The sequence below is a fragment of the Eublepharis macularius genome, chromosome 5 (assembly GCF_028583425.1).
Source record: "Eublepharis macularius isolate TG4126 chromosome 5, MPM_Emac_v1.0, whole genome shotgun sequence".
NCBI classification, from domain to species: domain Eukaryota; kingdom Metazoa; phylum Chordata; class Lepidosauria; order Squamata; family Eublepharidae; genus Eublepharis; species Eublepharis macularius.
In genome coordinates, this window is record NC_072794.1 from 4,682,541 (window position 1) to 4,699,819 (window position 17,279).

The window sequence follows — 17,279 nt, forward strand, 5'->3', positions numbered from 1 at the left end:
GAGGGCAATCTCAACTCCCCTCTGTCTGGAGATCAGGGGGCGGGGCCACCAGCCATGTGACCATTTTCCCCGAGGGCAACCCACTGAGTTCCACCACCTCTTTTCCCAGAAAAAAAGCCCTGGTCACATTTGTACACGTTTCTTCCCAAGGGGTACCAAAGCAGCTTCTCTGATTCTCCTCTCCTCCATTTTATCCTCCCAGCTGAATGACTGGCCCAAGGTCACCCAGTGGATCTGGGAGGGTCAGGTTTGGGGGAGGGAGTGCATCAGGACTGAGTCCCTCCTCCAGAGCAGCCATCTTTTCTGGGGAACTGATTTCTGCAGTCTGGAGACCAGCTGTAATTCTGGGAGAGCTGCATGCCTCACCTGGAGGTTGGAAACTCTAGGATGTCTCATTATTCGCCTGGCATTGGCTGGCTCATGTTTGTGTTTACAGTCAATTCTCAGTTGTCCAATTACCTTTCCCTCCACAGCTATTTTGGGGAGGGGGTTGAAGTTTAGGTCTCCTCAGTGGGGAAGGCTGAATTGTCTTCTAACAATGGACTTGTTTGTTTGTTTCCCAGGAAACCGGCTTGGTTGTGATGACGGACCTGGTCAGCTTGAACCACCGACAGCATGGCAGCATGTACACTGACGAGGCTGTGCCAGCCTTCCAGCCCCACACTGGCACCCTGGTGGCTTCCATGCAGCATTCCAAGGCTGTGCCAAGGTAGAGGCTGCTCCTGGAAAGACGACACGAGGCTGCCTTTTGATGCTATTTGCCCCAGCCAGAATGGGGGGGGGACTTGGCGGAAATGCCCCTTGTCTCACTGACGGGAAGCAACTGCTTTGGGAGGTCCCCAAGCATTGTGAGCGGCACCTGCTGTGCTGTTTGGTGGGTGGCAGAGATGCCGGGTGGCACAGGGGGGCACGAATCCAGGGCAATGTGGAAAATCTGATCAGGCTGCGCCTTGAATGTGGGGAGGAGGTCAGCGTGCTGGGTCACTTCTGTGGGCAAGGACTCTGGACCCCAAGGGGGCGGGGCTGGAGGCATCTTGTGGCCCTTCATGCTACAAGTTGGATGTCCAGGGGTGGCTTGAGAAGGTGACTGCCTCCTTGGTATGCTGGCCTGGGAGGGGCCCTTCTGAGGTGAGCAACCTGCACTCTCAGCGTGGCTCTCTCCCATCTGTTCCTCAGCCCTTTTCTTGTCTTCCACAGAGCAGAGAAGAAGAAGAGGGTTTTCTTCCCGGAGACCTGGCTTTGGCACTGCTTGAACGTCAGGTACCTCTGGGGTCACCCTGCTGCTGCCTCTTCCTAGCTGTGGACTGGGGCACAGGAGCAGCCATCAGACTCTAGTGCAGCTTCCCTGGGGTGTGGGGTTAAGCCCTTGGCAGGCAACTCCCTGCCGAGCTTAGTCCTCCCTCCTGGTGCACTGGAGGCAGTGCTCACCACTGATCGGGAAGCGGAGCTGCTTCCAGCATATTGGTTTCCTTGGCTGTCTTGCACAGATTTCTCTACCTTATCTTGTTTTGGCTCATTAGTATAGGAGAGCACGCTGGAGTCCGGGAAAGGAGAGAAACAAAGGCCAGTTTTATTGCTTATAAGCAAGGAAGAACAATAAAGTTACCAGGATGAAACAAAAGGCTCCTTGGACTGATTAGTTCTTCGGAGCTATGATGCTACAGCACAAGACTTTATACTTTTAGGCAGGGCTTTTTTTCAGGGGGAACGCGGGGGAACGGCGTTCCGGAACCTCTTGAAAATGGTCACATGGCTGGTGGCCCCGCCTCCTGATCTCCAGACAGAGGGGAGTTGAGATAGCCCTCCGCGCTGCTCAGCGGCGCGGAGGGCAATCTCAACTCCCCTATGTCTGGAGATCAGGGGGCGGGGCCACCAGCCATGTGACCATTTTCTCCGAGGGCAACCCACTGAGTTCCACCACCTTTTTTCCCAGAAAAAAAACCCTGCTTATCACAATATGCATATCTCTCAAATGACGTTTCTTATCACCTCAAAAGCATTGCTCATTACTTTAGAACACTGTTCATCTTTCCAAGGAACATCTTATCAGTTCCTCCGTCACTTTCCCTTTCATAAAGGTCCTATTATTTCCTGTTCTTTTGGCGTCTAAATGTCGCTTCAGCAGCCTTGTGCCATGTAGGAAGAGATTGTTCTTTTGGGCACTGTGGGAGGGGAGCAATCTCTCCTCCTTTGGAATGTGGTTAAAGCTACGTTCTCTGGTTCTCCCAGATGGCTTCTTTTCTGCTCTACAGCTACTTCTAGCATGGTTAATCCAAAAGGAGATTTCTCATATTAGTTTATGAATCTGGCATAGTGCATAGTACCATAGGTGCGTCTGATTATCTATGAGCCACCCCAATGTACATAGGTGGATTGCCATTCTTCAAACTACAATAGCAAGCATTTTACAGTCACTGGCATACATTCATATGTCTTTTGCCTTAGTGTTTTGCTCAAGTGCACAGTTAAAATACTATAAGAGGCACCTGAAAATACAGAAATACACTTTCGAGATAGAAAAGGCGCATAAAATATTCTAGCCCATTAAATTCACTTATATCAGCAGGACCATAAGAGAGAAGGCTGAAGGAGTCTTTGTAGCCCATTTCTGCCTAAAACGGGGGCAAGGACAGCACTGTACCCTACAGCCTGCTCGCAGCCAAGCACCATAGGAGTGCTCTTTTAAAAACATGTAGTTGCTTAAACTTGAATGTGTGGCCAGGTAAAAAGGTTAAAAATAAGGTTAAAAATAAGAGACAACAGAGGAGCCAGCCCTGGGCTGCCATCTCATGAGCTGCAAACATCATGAGCAATGTGGTCAAGAGGACTTGAGCCTGGGAAAAAAATCATTTTGACCAGATTCAAGCCCAGCACATATCTCTAAACTGATAAACCATTACAACAGAGGGTTTCAAGTTTCTTTTTATTTTTTCTTTCCAGAAGTACTGCACTATGGTGCTGTTTGCATATTGCTTTTCTGCAGTCAATTGCAATCAGAATTAATGTACATTTAGTACCGCATTGTGTTCTCCCTCAAAGTCCAGTAGAGAGGATCCTACTGCATGACCATTTGAATTCTCTTTCTCTTTTTAAGCTTTCCTCCTCTTCTCTTTTTCATCATACAGCCACTTCTGTTTCTCAGCTTAATTGGATATTTCTGGCTCACTGCACCATTCCTAAATCGATCCCTGTTCAGTTCAGGAGGGTGGCAGCAAAGTTAATGATTGCTTGCTTCCTTGCAGCTGAAGCTACAAGTCTAGCCTTTATTTTCATGATTTATAGAATCATAGGGTTGGAAGGAACTAGGGTCATCTAGTCCAACCCTCTGCACAATGTAGGAAATTCACAACTACTCCCCTCCCCGACTGCCCCAGTGACCCCTGCTCCATGCCCAGAATATGACAAAACACCTCCAGGATCCCTTGACAAACTGGCCTGTGGAAAATTGCCACCTGACTCCAAGGTGACTCCAATCAGCATTACCCTGGGCATGTAAGAAGGGCCACGAGAACTAAGCACTGATGTAACCCATTCTGAACCAAGTACAACTGACATTTCTTTTTAGGACCATCAAATGAACGGGAAATAACTGATTAAGCCATGATGTGGCTTTAAACACAGCACAAACAGAAGTTGCAATAGGATTTTGCCAGGCCATGCGAAACAGGCTGAGGTGTGATCCATTTGAGCTTTTTTTTAAAAAAAAAATGCTACAAATTGGGCCTGGGTGGGAAAAGATGGAAAACCAAAACAGAAGGCACTGCAAGGCACCAGAAAGCATTATCAAGGAGGCCATCTGTCAAAGCTAGATGACTTATTGATCAGCTAACTATCAGCTAATTTGGAAACAACTTGAGTGCATTTGTTCTGTAATGGATGGTGCCATGGACCTTGGTAGGAGTTGTTCATGCCCTCTCGTGACTCTCCTTCTCCCTGTCTCTCAGTCATGTGTCCGGTGAAGCCCAGCTGCAGGTGGAAGTCCCAGACTCCATCACCACGTGGCTGACGGAGGCCGTGGGGATGTCTGAGGACAGCGGGATGGGCTTGGCTAGACAGGCGAGCCTGACGACGTTCAAGGCCTTTTTTATTGAGTTCACCCTTCCGTACCGTGTCATCCGTGGGGAACAGACGAAGATCCCTCTGACTGTCCACAATTACCTAGCTGTGTGCATGGAGGTAAGGCGGTCTCATCTGGCCAGGAGCACGGGTTTGGCAGGAAGCAGCAACTGCCCAGTGTAAACCAGTACAGCAGATGGGGGTGTTGGAGCAGCCTGTCTCCACTTTCAAGAGGAGGGATGAGAGCTGTCATTTGTCCCCACAGGTTCACATCAAGGTAGTGGTTCCCAAAGGCATAAAGTTTGTGGGGCATCCTGGGAAACACCACCTGACCAGGAGGAAATGCGTGACCCCTGGGGAAGCCAAAGCCACCTCCGTTGTCCTCTCCTTCAGCAAACTGGGACTGAACAACATCACAGGTTAGGAGCAGCTCTTGTGGGTGGTGGGGAGTGGGTTTCGATCTCAGGGCTTCCTAGTCTAGCCTCCCGTTTCCAATAATAGAGACTTGGGGCCTGTAAGGAGCAGGAGGCAAAGGGCCCCATCTGTTGGCCATGAGCAAATGTTGTTCAGAGGTCACTGTGGAAATGAGACGAGGAGACCTTTCTCCCATGCAAGAGACTGACCTGCCTCCCTCTACCCATCTCTGCGCACCCGAATTAATGCCTGAAAGAGTGGACCGTTTCCCAGGCCTCTCTCCCCCTCGCCTCCCCCATCCTCTTTAATTCTCCTGGTGGGGCCATCCAGAAGGGCTGCCTGGACGGGCAGCTGAGTTGGAGCTGTTGCCCCACAGCAGAGTTTTAGAACCCCAACATAAAATTCCACATACAAAGTGGAAAAAGCAAACGTTGCCAAGAGCAGTTAAAAACTTCCATAAAAGCAGGCATCTCCACATAAAGAAAGGCTCGAGTCAGAAGTCCCAGGGAAGAGGTTGGAGTTTGCCTCAAAGGCAGCACAACGCGAATGACAGCTGGGTGTAGTCGCTCAGAGCAGCCGGTCAGCTTGTGCTGGGGAACTGAGGCACAGCCGCAGTCAGGTTGCTTACGTTGGTTTAGTCAAAAGAAATCCTTAGCCAAACGCAGACCCTGGGCCAAGCAAATGAAAACAGAACATCCCCTGACGCCTCCCAAGACTGAGCTGGCTCCTCGTCTGCGGACTCAGGTCTCCTGAGGCACTTCCCGTTTGGGGGGGGGGGCGCAGACTCCCTACCGAGCAGCACCCAGGAGCTGGGCAAGTCCAGGAAAAATGCGCCCGTGATCTCTTCGGGAGGGGAGCTGCATAGCTCGTGCGCATCTTCAGGCTCTTGTAGGGACAGTTCTCTTACAGGAGGTGGCATGAGGCCCCTCAGGCGCCAGATTCTTGCCTAGGATGGTGCTGGGAGGAAGAGGAGGCTGGAGACTTCTTCCTGAGGGAGAATCTTCCTGGGGTGCTTGACCCCTTGGCTGTCCTGGGTGCCTAAGAAGGGTCATTCCATGACGGAAAAGGAGGCCAGAAAAGTCAGCAGAACGTGGAGGGAAACGTAACAAATCTGTGGTGTTTGTGCCTGGGATTAATTATAAAGAGAGACTGTCTCTGAACCTGGAAGGTCCCCCAGCCAATCACCTGGGACAAACCCTTCCATGAATTTGCCCAGTTGCCTTCTATGGTTAGTGGCCATTAACACGTCCTCTGACCCCAAATTAATTCCATTAATTACACCTGGTATGAAGAATGAAATTTTTGTCTGCCCTGAAAGTGGCAGCTCCAGCAGCCCTGAGTGCTCTCTTTCTCTCCACACTGTGCCTCTCCTGTCCTGTCCCACATCTCTCCTTTGCCAGCGTGAAAAGCCCAAAGCCTTTCCTCTGAGGGAAAAGGCTCCAGTGCTGGGAAGATTTGGTCTGCCCTCTTTCTCAGGTCACTGGGCTTCTGTGGGAGAAGAGGGCAGGCCCGCCTGAGAAAATCTGGGCTTCGCGCTGAGTTCCTCCTGGGGCTGCTGGCCATTTGCTTGCAGCTTTTTTTCAGAAGGAGTCTCTTGCTGCCAACCACTGGGCTCCTGAGAGGAAGGGCAAGCCGTTAGCTCTGGGCTCAGGGAGATCTGTAAAGGTCCATCTTATTTATTCTTTCACAACATTTATACCCTGCCTTTCTGCCCTCTTCAGGGCCACTAAGGTGGCTAACATTAAAAATAAGTATAATAAAAACGCATCTTTAAAAAACATTAAGAAGCCCGCCTCTTCCTTTTGTCTCCTGCACAGCAAAAGCCTTTGCTTATGGTGGAAGTGGCTGCTGCCAGGACAAGCTGCAGTTTGCTAAGAGTGGCAAGAATCCGGAGGATTTCTACCTGGACAGGCAGGCCCCTGTGGGGGTTGACTACATCCGGAGGAGCATCCTTGTTGAGGTAAATGTTCTCCGTGTGGTGGGCGACATTCCCCTCCTGCCAGGTGGGGTGCTAAGCCCCCTCTTGAGGGGGTGGACAGAACAGAGGCCCTGCGTGTTTTCCCTGTGATGTCTAGCATATAGCAGCTTCTTCATCCTTTCTATGTCTGGATTTCTCTCTTTCTGCAGCCAGAGGGGTTGACCAGAGAGTACACCTACAGCGTCTTTTTCTGCCCCAATGGTAAGAGAGCCCACAGCAGCTGGGAGCACCTCTAGTGGGTGGGAGGGAGAGGGATGCTGTGCCCAGGTGAATGTTGCGGTTGTTTCCACACTCGATGTTTAGTCCAGAATGAACATCCTTTGGTCCCTTGCTATTTAGAGCAAATCCAGGACCACACATGGCAGCCATCCTACCGTATTCCGGCATCTTCTGCTTCCCTGCCTATTACCAGTTTTCATTCTTTTTCTCTCTCTTATGTACACATTTTTCTCTCATCCCTTCTCTCAGAGCTCAGACCCACAGAGCTTGCTCTCCTCTCTTCTATCCTCTTGATTTGTACTAGAACTTTTAAAGACTTAAAATGCAATTGCCGCTTCATCCCGTTCAGTGTGGATTGACAGAGGGCTTTTCCATACTGGGCTGTTGATGCAGCTCCGCTTCTTAACTGATCTGGCTTTTGTTTGCCTCTATAATGTCTGCAAGTCAAGGGGAAACCGATGTAGTTAAAATGCCAAGCTGCATCACCAGACTGGTGGGGGAAAGCCAAAAGTTTTCCCAACGCTTCTGTCTGCTGAAGTTTTGCACCTTCCTTTTTTGTTGTTTCCCTTCCCCCTCTCTTCCCATTCATTCTCCAGGAATGCTTTGGGTAAACAGGAAGTAATTAAGTTGAGAGGCAGAAATGACAGTCTGCTGGCGAAGCCCCTGCCATTGATTGTATTAACTTGTGCTGTATAATCTGCCTTGAGTCTCAGTGAGAAAGGCAGGCTACAAACAGAGAAATTAGACCTTTGTTGAATAGGACTTATTTCTGAATAGTCATAAGATCTTCTCCAGCCTGCATTTTTGAGAATATAGTGCTATATTCAGGGCTCTGGAACTCCATTGTAGTTCTGCTTACAGCGGTTTGCAATATTAATGGCTGAGCAGCACAAAAAGGCCCTAGCGTGAATGCAGCGAGAACCATCACCTTCTTCCAGCCTGATTCTGTGCACCGCTCATTAGAGTGTGCTTGTATCTGATCCCGGGGAGCAGTCAAAGGCTGCTATCAAATGTACCATTAAGATGAGTTTTTGTACTGGTGTGGGGGGGTGCTTTGAGCTTGTGAATGCAGCATGAGGGCTCAGGTGGGATGGGATTCTTTGATGTGGTTCGTTTCCTGCTCCTCTGGGCAGCCGTGGTCTTGAAGGCGTGTGCCTCATGATTGGTTCCCAGTCTCCGTAAATAAATGCAGCCTGGCACTCCCTTTCTCGGGGTGGGGGGCTGTTGCTGAGTACAGGATGCCATTAAGATTTGAGCATGCGCACTGGTGGGGGCTGATGGTTTAGGGGTGGTACAGGGAAGGCTCATGAAAATACAACTTTGGGCAAGCAGCACTGAAGATGAGACACACACACACCCCGCCCCACTAATGGCATTGCATGTTTTGTTTTGTTTTTGACTAGAGAAAATTCATATTTCTACCCCTAATAAATATGAATACCAATATGTTCAGAAACCTTCCCATATGACACACTTCACTGTTGCTGTGAAGGCACACAACAGCGCCCACATCGCCTTGTCCTCCAGTCCCCACGACACGGCAGAAATGACTGAAATCGTCATTGGTGGGCATCAAAACACCAGGACCTGGATTTCCAGCAGCAAAATGGGCGAGCCGGTGGCCAGTGCAGAGACAGCTGGGCTCCTCTCATGGGATGAGTTTCGGAGCTTCTGGATCCGCTGGGCCAATGGAGTCATCCAGGTGGGAGGCCTTTGGTTTCCTTTCAGCAGGCATCGGGGGCGGGGTGGGGTGGGGCAGGAAATGGCACACTGGCCCTTTGGGCGATGTGAAGGGGACTGAGCTGCATGCCTTTTTTCTTTTCAAGGGGGCTGGTATGTGCAGGGGTCATTTCGTAGAAAAAGAGCTGGAGGAACTCATTAGCATAACTCATTAGCATATGCCATGCCCCTTGCCATCACCGGAAGTGTGTCATTAGCATAACTGATTTGCATATGCCACACCCCCTGACATCACCTATCCTGGCTGTTTTGGATCTAATCCTGGCCATTCAGGGCTGAAATTGGGCCCAAAATGGCAAAATGGGGCTGAAAATGGCCAAAAAGGGGCTCAAAATGGTCAGGATCGGGCCACTGCTGAGTGGGAGAGTGATCCACCACCCGTCAGAGGCCCAATCCAGGCCGTTTCAGCCGCAATCCAGGCTGAAATGGGCCCAAAATGGCCGAGAGTCAGGTGGGCGGGGCCACCTGACATGTGACCTCTTTGGGGAACAGCTGGAACTGTGTTCTAGCGTGTTCCCCCTTGAAATGAGCCCTGTATATGTGCAATCCTGAAGCCCACTGTGCCAGTGGCACCTGTGCACTTGCAACTTGTGGCGCCGCTTATCTGCTCCCTAAAGACTTTCATGGGAGAGAGATGCATGCAGCCGAGCCTGGCAAGGCCATGGCCAGGAGCACACAGCCTGCCATTCCCCTAACAACCCTGTGAGCTCCCGCAATGCTCAGGCCACCCCCATGACAGATGCATGAGTGGCAAGCAAAGGAGCAGCCAATGCACAGGCTGCGATCCCTGCTGCCCATTGACACCCCCTTCCATCCCGCCAGAGAGCAGGCAGCTGGGGATGACGTGCCCCTACGGTCATGGCACCACCATAGAGGCTTGTGGGTGGGGGGAGCGGAGCGGCAGGTGGGACACATCGTCCCTCTCAGAAGTGCAGCATACAGTGAGGGGTCCATGCAGCAACTGCCCATCTGCAGGGGGGGCCAGTCAGAGCAGCCCCGGAGGCACCCGTGGGAGCAGTCAGTGGGTGCAACATGCCCGATGGATGAGGAGGGGGCTGTGCATCACTGAGGGGTGAGCTGTACTCTCGGGTGGGGTGGCCACCCGGCTGCCTCACCACATCGCCAGAGCGATCCTCTGGTGTGCCATGAGCCACTCCTGCAGGTGGCAGGATAGGAGAGGGTGTTGGCGCAAGGCCATGAGCTGCAGCTGTGAGCTGCCCAAGCGGTCCCTCAGTGTGTGTCTGGCATTTGCGTGAGCAGATCCTCCAGGCGGTTGATGGCTGCCAATGTAGCCAGGCCAATCATGCACTCATGGCGCCAGAACACAGCCTCCCTCCACTTGTGGTGTGTTTCCAGATGTTCCGTCTCAATTGCCAACCACATGTTGGAGAGGGTAAGGAGGATGCGCAGAGCAAGGCGAGGTCCCTGTGCCCGTGGCCCTGGCATGTGCCCTGCATCTCCCATTTCCCCCTACGGTCCAGAGCCCTTGGCACTCACCCCCTGGTCTGCCCTTCCTGACAGCCCATGGTCCATCTCTGCCCCACTGCTGCTGTTGCCCTCCCCCCCCTTAGAGGATGTAGATTCTGCCTGCAGCACAGGGTCCCCTGTGGTTGCCAGCTCCATGACCCCTGTAGTTGCCGGCTCTGGGGACCCACCAGTGTCCAGAGTCTGGAGGACAGCCATTCGTGCCACCACAGCCCATCACAAGGGGGTCATGGCTTGGAGATGCGCCACCACTTCAGCAGAGATCACCAGGGTGCAGGCCCCTGTGGTGCACAAACCGGGTGCTCGGGCCAGGCGTCTGAGCCACAGGATGAATCCCCCGCCCCCTTGCCCCCATCACCTACTGCGTCCACTCCCCCACGCCAGGATTGTCCGCTGCATCAGCCAGATCCATCTCCTCCTGGATTCCCCCCCACCCTGAGGGGACCTAAGCCTGGGCCCACGGCAGAGTGGCCCCCTCCCCCACAACCTCCTTGCCCATAGAATCCAGCGGCTCTGGAGTGGCATCCACACGGAGCTTCCCTGGCAGCCCAGGGCCAGAGTCCTTCCCAGGGGATATGCCATGGGGCTGCCCCAAGGGAGACTGGGAGGAGGGGGAGCTACTGTCAGCCACAGGCAAGCAATGAGGCTGGGAGGAACTAGTTGTTCAACACAGACTTCATTGAACTGCCTACAGTCTGGCAATGTGTTGCCAACTTCCCTCGGCCGGGATGGGAGCAGCTCCTGTTTGCACAGTGGTTGAAACCACGAGGGCTGTTTCTCATGCTACCTTCTCAGGAGCGGGACCGAGTTGTGGGATGCCCGGGGAATAGCTCTCTGGGCAGGGCTCGGGCGGCAGTTTGAAAGGATCACAGTGGGGCTGGAACAGCCATGCTCCCTGGCCAACATGACAGATTTCGACTAGCCAAAATGGGAAACACAGACACGTGTGGGGAGGGGCGCCCCCGCCCCCGGCGAGTGTCAACTGTCAAGGCCAGCTGCTGGCCAGTATCCCCCATGGGGGGGTGACATGGGTGAGAGGAGAGGGGAGGGGAGGCCAGTGTGAGTAAGCATGCTGGGGCAGCCACATCCCAAGCCACGTGCTGGGGCAGCCACATCCCGAGCCACGTGCTGGGGCAGCCACATCTTTGCCAATGGAGAATGGTCCTGGCTCCAAAAAGATCCTACCATCCTCCAAGGAGCCTTCTTCCAATGGAAGAGTCACTTGATTTGGAGGAAGATTGGGCAAAGGCTACAAATTTGAGCAAAAATAAAAGGTGGAGTCAAAAATATTTTGATAAATAACTACATAAACTTTGTTGAGCAGAAAGTAGTAGGGTAGGTATAGGATCCACCTCACTGTATAAACACTAAATGCTAATAAATAAATAAATAGTACACTTAGTATTTTTCCTTTTGCAAGAGATAAGGAGGTAGTCCAGATTAACTAGACAATTCTATTCAGAATGCAGAACATACATAATAAGATGCAATGAAAATAAATCAAAATACTATATGTAACTCTATCCATCAGTTCACGAACAGCAGCATAGCTGTCAATAAACCAAGAATCAGTGGGTGCCCCTCCAGAATGCCTTCAGTCCTTGCAGAGAGTACCAGGGGTGTCACACTCACCTTGTTTGGCTTTCTGCCCCCTCCCAAAATGTTTTGGGCAAATCCAACCTAAATTCCAAGCAGGAGCGTCACAGAAAGCAGAAGTGGTTGGGCAGCCCAGAGTTGGCTCGTTGGTTCCTACTTGTCATGCAGAAGAGCCTCTGTGGCTGAATGAATGTGGGGAGGCAGAGAGCCATAGCCCAGTTGCTGTGCGCTGGGCCTAGGGCGATTCTTTCTTCATGGGGAGAGGGGAGACCTGCCTTTTTCATGGGTCTCTAGTTTGTAGGCAGTTAGAAAAGGACCCCTTCCCTTACACTGGGCAGTCTTTCTTGTGCTGTGATCATTTATTTGACACCTCTGCCTGTATGTTTGGATGCCAGCTGTTGTCCAAAGCTGTTTTTTTTAAAAAAACAGCAAAATATTATAAACTGTATTTTTAAAGCATTGTGAGTTGGAGAATGGCCAGGATAGGACAGAGTGGGGAAGGACTCTTGTCACTCCCTGATAATGTTCAGTGTGAGCTAAGCTACAAGAGACAAATTACACGGAAACGTGCACGTGAAGGGAGTCGTAATGTTAGGCAGGAAGCTGAGTTTCAAAAGAGATTGGAAGGCTTTCCCCTTAAATTTCCCCTCTCTACAGAGCCAGGGAGATGCTGCTCAGAGGGTTTGTTAATTTTCTCTTTGCCTCTGGAAGGTTCTGTCAGTTTCACCTCCCCTTCATGTGTTTGTCCTCCTCCAATTCGGCTCTTGTAGCTTAGCTCCGAGTCTCTGGCTCAGAGCCTTCAAAAACCCCTGCCTCGCCATCAATTCATGACCACACACATATCCCTGGCTTTGATCTGAGGGAGCTTCTCTCTCTGCAGGTCGGCCATGGGCACTCTATCCTCAATGAGTCAGTCATAGTGTCATGGGTCCCTCCCCAGCCACCTGAGGTGAGGTACATCGGCTTCTCTACAGGCTGGGGCTCTGTCGGCGAGTTCAAAATCTGGAGGAAAGAAGAAGTTGATGAGAACCACAACGAAGCCTTTACATTGGGCGTTCCGCACAATGTGATTCCAGGATCGGAGAAAGCCACTGCCTCTGTGATTGGTACTGGGGGGTGGGGCCACAGGGACCAAATCGGGTTGGGCCCTTAGGACATCCTTGTGGTGCAGGCCTACCTCAAACCTATTCCTTAGTGACCGTAGCGGAGCAGTGGATAATTTAGTTCTGCAGGCAGCCAGATGTCCCAATGCTGGGCAAAGGCAAAATCAGGCTTATTCCCAGTGCCTGGTATTCAGCGGTATACTGCTGAATATGGAGGCTTCATCTAACCATGATGACTCATTGGAAGGCCATGCTTCCCACTGTAAAATTTAAGCATATTTAATCTGTGTTCCAGATCCTGAGCATGCACACTTGTGGGAGAGCGAAAGCATCCCTTTGCAGAATCAGACCCATGTTTTCCAAGTCTTTTTTTCAAGAAACCTGCCAACCAGTAGACCTTTTGACCGTCTGCCAAAAACTGATCTGTGGTCACTGGAGGGCCTTGTTGTGCCTTCTGCCTACCCCTATTTGTGGGAACAGGTGCCAGTCTTCCTAGAGTAGAGATCATCTTGGCTTATGCAGGACATCTTTCTTGTTGCCAGGGGATGTGATGGGCCCCACCTTGAAGAACCTGGACAATCTCCTGCAGCTTCCATTGGGCTGTGGGGAGCAGAACATGATCCACTTCGCACCAAATGTTTTTGTCCTCAAGTATCTACAGAAGACCAAGCAGCTCACCCCAGAGGTGGAGAGTGAAGCCACAGACTACCTGATTCAAGGTACCTCCCATTGGAAGGGAAAGGGAGGGGGGGAGAAGCAGTGATCAAAGCCCAAAGCAGCTATGAAGGAACTGACTGTCAAGCCCCTATTCCTTCCAGTCTCCAGAAGGCTGGAAAACATGGCTGTTCCAAGACTCTACCCTGCAAGTCTGCCTCTTTCCCTTCCTCCAGGGGATGCCAAAACCAAACTGGGTAGTAGCCGCCATCAGCAGCAAATTAGAGAGTGTATTCCACTGGATGGATTTGTACATCTAGCATTCTGCCTGAGTTGCCATTTAAAAGCTCCACCTAGTTTCCATGCTCCCACCACATTCCTACAAGCTAACATGGGTGATGTGTATTGCAAGTTCACTATTTCAGGCTGTCATACTCCAAGAATGGTGAGCTGCCCCTCCCCTTTACCACACTTGAGTTAGCAAGACCAAATAGGTGTGGTACAGAGATAAGATTAGGTAAAGATAGTCCCCTCTGCAAGCGCTGAGTCATTACTGACCCGTGGGGGGACATTGCATCATGACGTTTTCTTGGCAGACTTTTGTTACGGGGTGATTTGCCATTGCCTTCCCCAGTCACCTACACTTACTCCCCAGGAAACTGGGTACTCATTTTACTAACCTCGGAAGAATGGAAAGCTGAGTCAACCTTGAGCCAGCTACTTGAACCCGGCTTCCACCAGGATCGAACTCAGGTTATGAGCAAAGCTTGGGCTGCAGTACTGCAGCTTACCACTCTGCACCACGAGCCTCCTTAGGGATAACATCAGAACACTCAAAATAAAAGCAAAAATAAAAAGTGTATACATGGTCATTTCAAGCATCAGATTGAGCAAGGATGCAAAGAAAATGTGAAAAATGCAATCCGGTCATCCTAAACTTAGTACTTATCCTACATGATGTTACATTAGGACAGGCTAGTATTACTTGAACTTGCACTAGTTTGAAGTTCAGTATTATCTTAGTTCTCTTTACTGGGGCTTCTCCCTATGGCTCTTGCCACATGGACAAGATAGAGTCCCTAGGTAAAAGTTCAGTTCTTCATGGCTTGTGCCCATCCAAGAAGAAGAGCAAAATGTGTCTTGGAAATTTTTAGTCCCCCTTGGAGAGTCTGTCCCCCCAGACGTTCTAATCTTCCTGCCTCAAGAGGAAGAAAAAACTAGCTGTCTGGTTGCCCAAAACTCTGGTCTCTAAGGTATGACAATCCAGCCTGGTGTGATATGGCAAACAAACTCTTTGTTGTTCCCCAGCCATCTACTTGTGTAACAAAGTGTTGAGTGTTTTGCACTTGGGCAATGGAGGCACACTGGCGCTTGTCCTGTCTGCCAAGAACAGATTATCAGAGGGTCTCCTGTGACAGGGATGAGTACAGCTCAATGACTGCATTACTGGGGTGAATTCTAGGGTGGAGGGAATTTCTCCACAGCAACTACCAAAGTTGCCCTAATGTAAGGGAATTTGTAATGCAAATGTCCCAGTACAAAACGGGCTCCATTGTTCTCCCATCCTGATCCATGTCCTCCAGGGTACCAGCGCCAGCTGACCTACAAGAGGCAAGATGGCTCCTACAGTGCTTTTGGGGAACGAGATTCTTCAGGGAGCATGTGGTAAGTGGCGAATCAACAAGGGAGGGGCATTGTCTTTCCAGTGCCTCTTAGGGGGGCAGCTCCTTCATGCCAGGTGGACAAATGTTGTGGAAGCCATTAAATGACCGAAGGCAGAATTGAGGAGGAAGAGGGGGCTGGTGCCTCAACTCTGGCACTTTATGTGAATGTGGAAGACGGCCTGTAATGTGAAATCCAAGTTGCTACAGTGGAATAATGAAATTGTCCGCCTCTCTTTATAAGCAAGTTCCAAGACCTCCAGTTTCTACACAGAAGCATATGGGAACGTATTGGACGTTTTAGATGTAAGCATCAAGTGATGGGAGGGACCCTGTTATACTGTGGCAAGTTGTGAATTTGGTGATGTTTCCTTATTGAACTGTCTAGTTATTTTCCCCTGATCCCTTAGGACAGAAAACCCTGTGCTGTAGTCTGGTTTCACTTTCCCTTCAGGGAGTTGGCTGTTCTCTACTAAAGCAGAGGCCAGGGAAGGCCTGGTTTTGTTCCAGATAAACTTCTGATCCTTCTGGCACAGTGTGCTTGTGGAATTATTACAGTCCCAGTGAGCCTTTCTTTTGACCAAGTGTTGGAGTACCCTTTGCAAGTCCTCCTTGTCTAGTCTCCAGTTGTCTCCCTGAAAAACACCACAAACAGAGCCCTGAATTGTTCATTGAAAAAAAAACACCTTTGCATGAACTGAGCTACTGAATAGAAACGGTGTGTGCTTATTTTTAGTCACTTCTGTGGGTGATGAGGTTTTTTACAGCCCGAAGGCTGCTCCAAGGCTGGGCCAGCGTTTGCCTTGCAGGTTCCAGCCCCGTTGGGAAGCTGCTGCTGCTGCTCCCTCTGGGCTGACATCTCACCCGCCAGGTCTCTGTTGCTTCCAGGCTCACAGCCTTTGTGCTCAAGTCCTTTGCTCAGTCTCGGGGGTTCATCTTCATTGACCCCAAGGAGCTGCTGGCAGCCAAGGACTGGATCATTCGGCACCAGAAAGAAGAGGGCTCGTTCCCTGCTGTGGGCAGGATATTGAACAAGGACCTCCAGGTATGAAAGAGCCCCACAGAAACTCTCGGGACACCCCTTGGGAGCAATCTGAGTGGCCTTCCTGTTCAGAGCAGCAGCTTGCTTTGGGCCCTGTGGGGGCCACCTGGGCTTCTGCAGTCCACAGGGCTGGCTTCTGGCAGCCACTGTTCTTCGCTGCAGATGCGGGGCAGAGGGCAGGTGGTGCTTCTGTCTAGGCAGGCTAGAGGGCCCATGCCCTAGCCAAGCAGGGCTGGGGCTGGGGCTGGTCTTTGCCTAGGTGAGGGACTCTCCTCCATCCCCAACATGCCAGGATGAAAGCAAGGGTATAGATGTGACTAATAAATATGTGACCCCAGAAAAAGGTACGAGTGAAAAAAAAGAAATCTGCAACGACAATAAGCGAGGATGTCGGGAATCGGTGCACGCACATCGGCTTGATTCATTCTGCGCTCCTGCTTGCAGAATCAAAAAATGCTTTGTGCCCCAAATGTGATCCCGGCCAGGCAAAAGCCCTGCTTTCATATAGCTTGGCATTCGCCCATCTCCTCCTTCAAGTAGGATTGCCAACTCCAGCATGGGAAATGCCATGCGGTTTGCGGGGAGGGGCCTCGGCAGGGTATAACACCCTAGAGTCCCCCCACCCAAGCAGCCTGGTTCTCAAGGGGCAAAGATCTCTGTACTCTGGAAATCTGTTGCAATTTCTGGAGAAGTCCAGACCCCACCTGGATGCTGGCAGTGCTGTCTTCAGGCTGGGCTGCTCCCTCCCCACATGCAAAGCAAGGGTGCCCTACGCAGGTCTCACGCCCCTGAGGTGCCTAGGTAGGTGCTTTGCATGGGCAGGGGGCAGCCCAGATGGAGGGTGACGGCTTGATCAAACGGGCGTGGAGGGTTTCCTTTGCATTGCCAGTGTCATGTTTCAATCAGGCCTTATTCTCTGGGAGCGAAGTGCCTTTGGTCAACAAGCTGTAGAAAGGGGGAGGCTTTGGTGGGGGGGGGTCATGTAGGATTTCCCTTCGGAAAGTGGCATTAGATTTGGGGAGTGGCCCATAAGCGCAGGCCTTTGTGTGCCTTGCCCTCCAGGGAGGAATCCACGGGAAGATTTCGCTGACGGCGTATGTGGTGGCAGCTCTGCTGGAGTCGGGGGTTACCTGTGAGGTAAGGGGGGGCATGGGGGCCTGCATTGCTGCCTGGCTCCTCAGAGGGGCAAGGGCAGGGGCACTCTCCTCCACAGGTAGTCTTTCCCGTGGCTGTTGGCCCACCCTCTGAATTCTGCCTGGGGTTTTCTTTGCCTGGGAATGGAGGGGGCTCTCAGTCTCCACCGGAGAGCTCTCATCCTGCTGTCTGCTCAA

The 17,279-nt window shown here is 51.4% G+C and overlaps 1 protein-coding gene across 1 annotated transcript in view; it reads left to right on the plus strand.

Annotated features, from left to right (window-relative positions):
* The window catches only part of CPAMD8 (C3 and PZP like alpha-2-macroglobulin domain containing 8), a 76,323-nt gene that overhangs the window by 41,419 nt on the left and 17,625 nt on the right, over positions 1-17,279 (plus strand). Inside the window, exons 20-31 of the mRNA XM_054979595.1 lie at positions 564-709; positions 1,198-1,260; positions 3,945-4,176; positions 4,322-4,475; positions 6,288-6,430; positions 6,598-6,649; positions 8,071-8,369; positions 12,369-12,594; positions 13,134-13,310; positions 14,829-14,910; positions 15,795-15,951; positions 17,011-17,085. Of these exons, the coding sequence (XP_054835570.1) occupies positions 564-709; positions 1,198-1,260; positions 3,945-4,176; positions 4,322-4,475; positions 6,288-6,430; positions 6,598-6,649; positions 8,071-8,369; positions 12,369-12,594; positions 13,134-13,310; positions 14,829-14,910; positions 15,795-15,951; positions 17,011-17,085 (1,806 nt within the window). The remainder of the gene's footprint in view (positions 1-563; positions 710-1,197; positions 1,261-3,944; positions 4,177-4,321; positions 4,476-6,287; positions 6,431-6,597; positions 6,650-8,070; positions 8,370-12,368; positions 12,595-13,133; positions 13,311-14,828; positions 14,911-15,794; positions 15,952-17,010; positions 17,086-17,279) is intronic.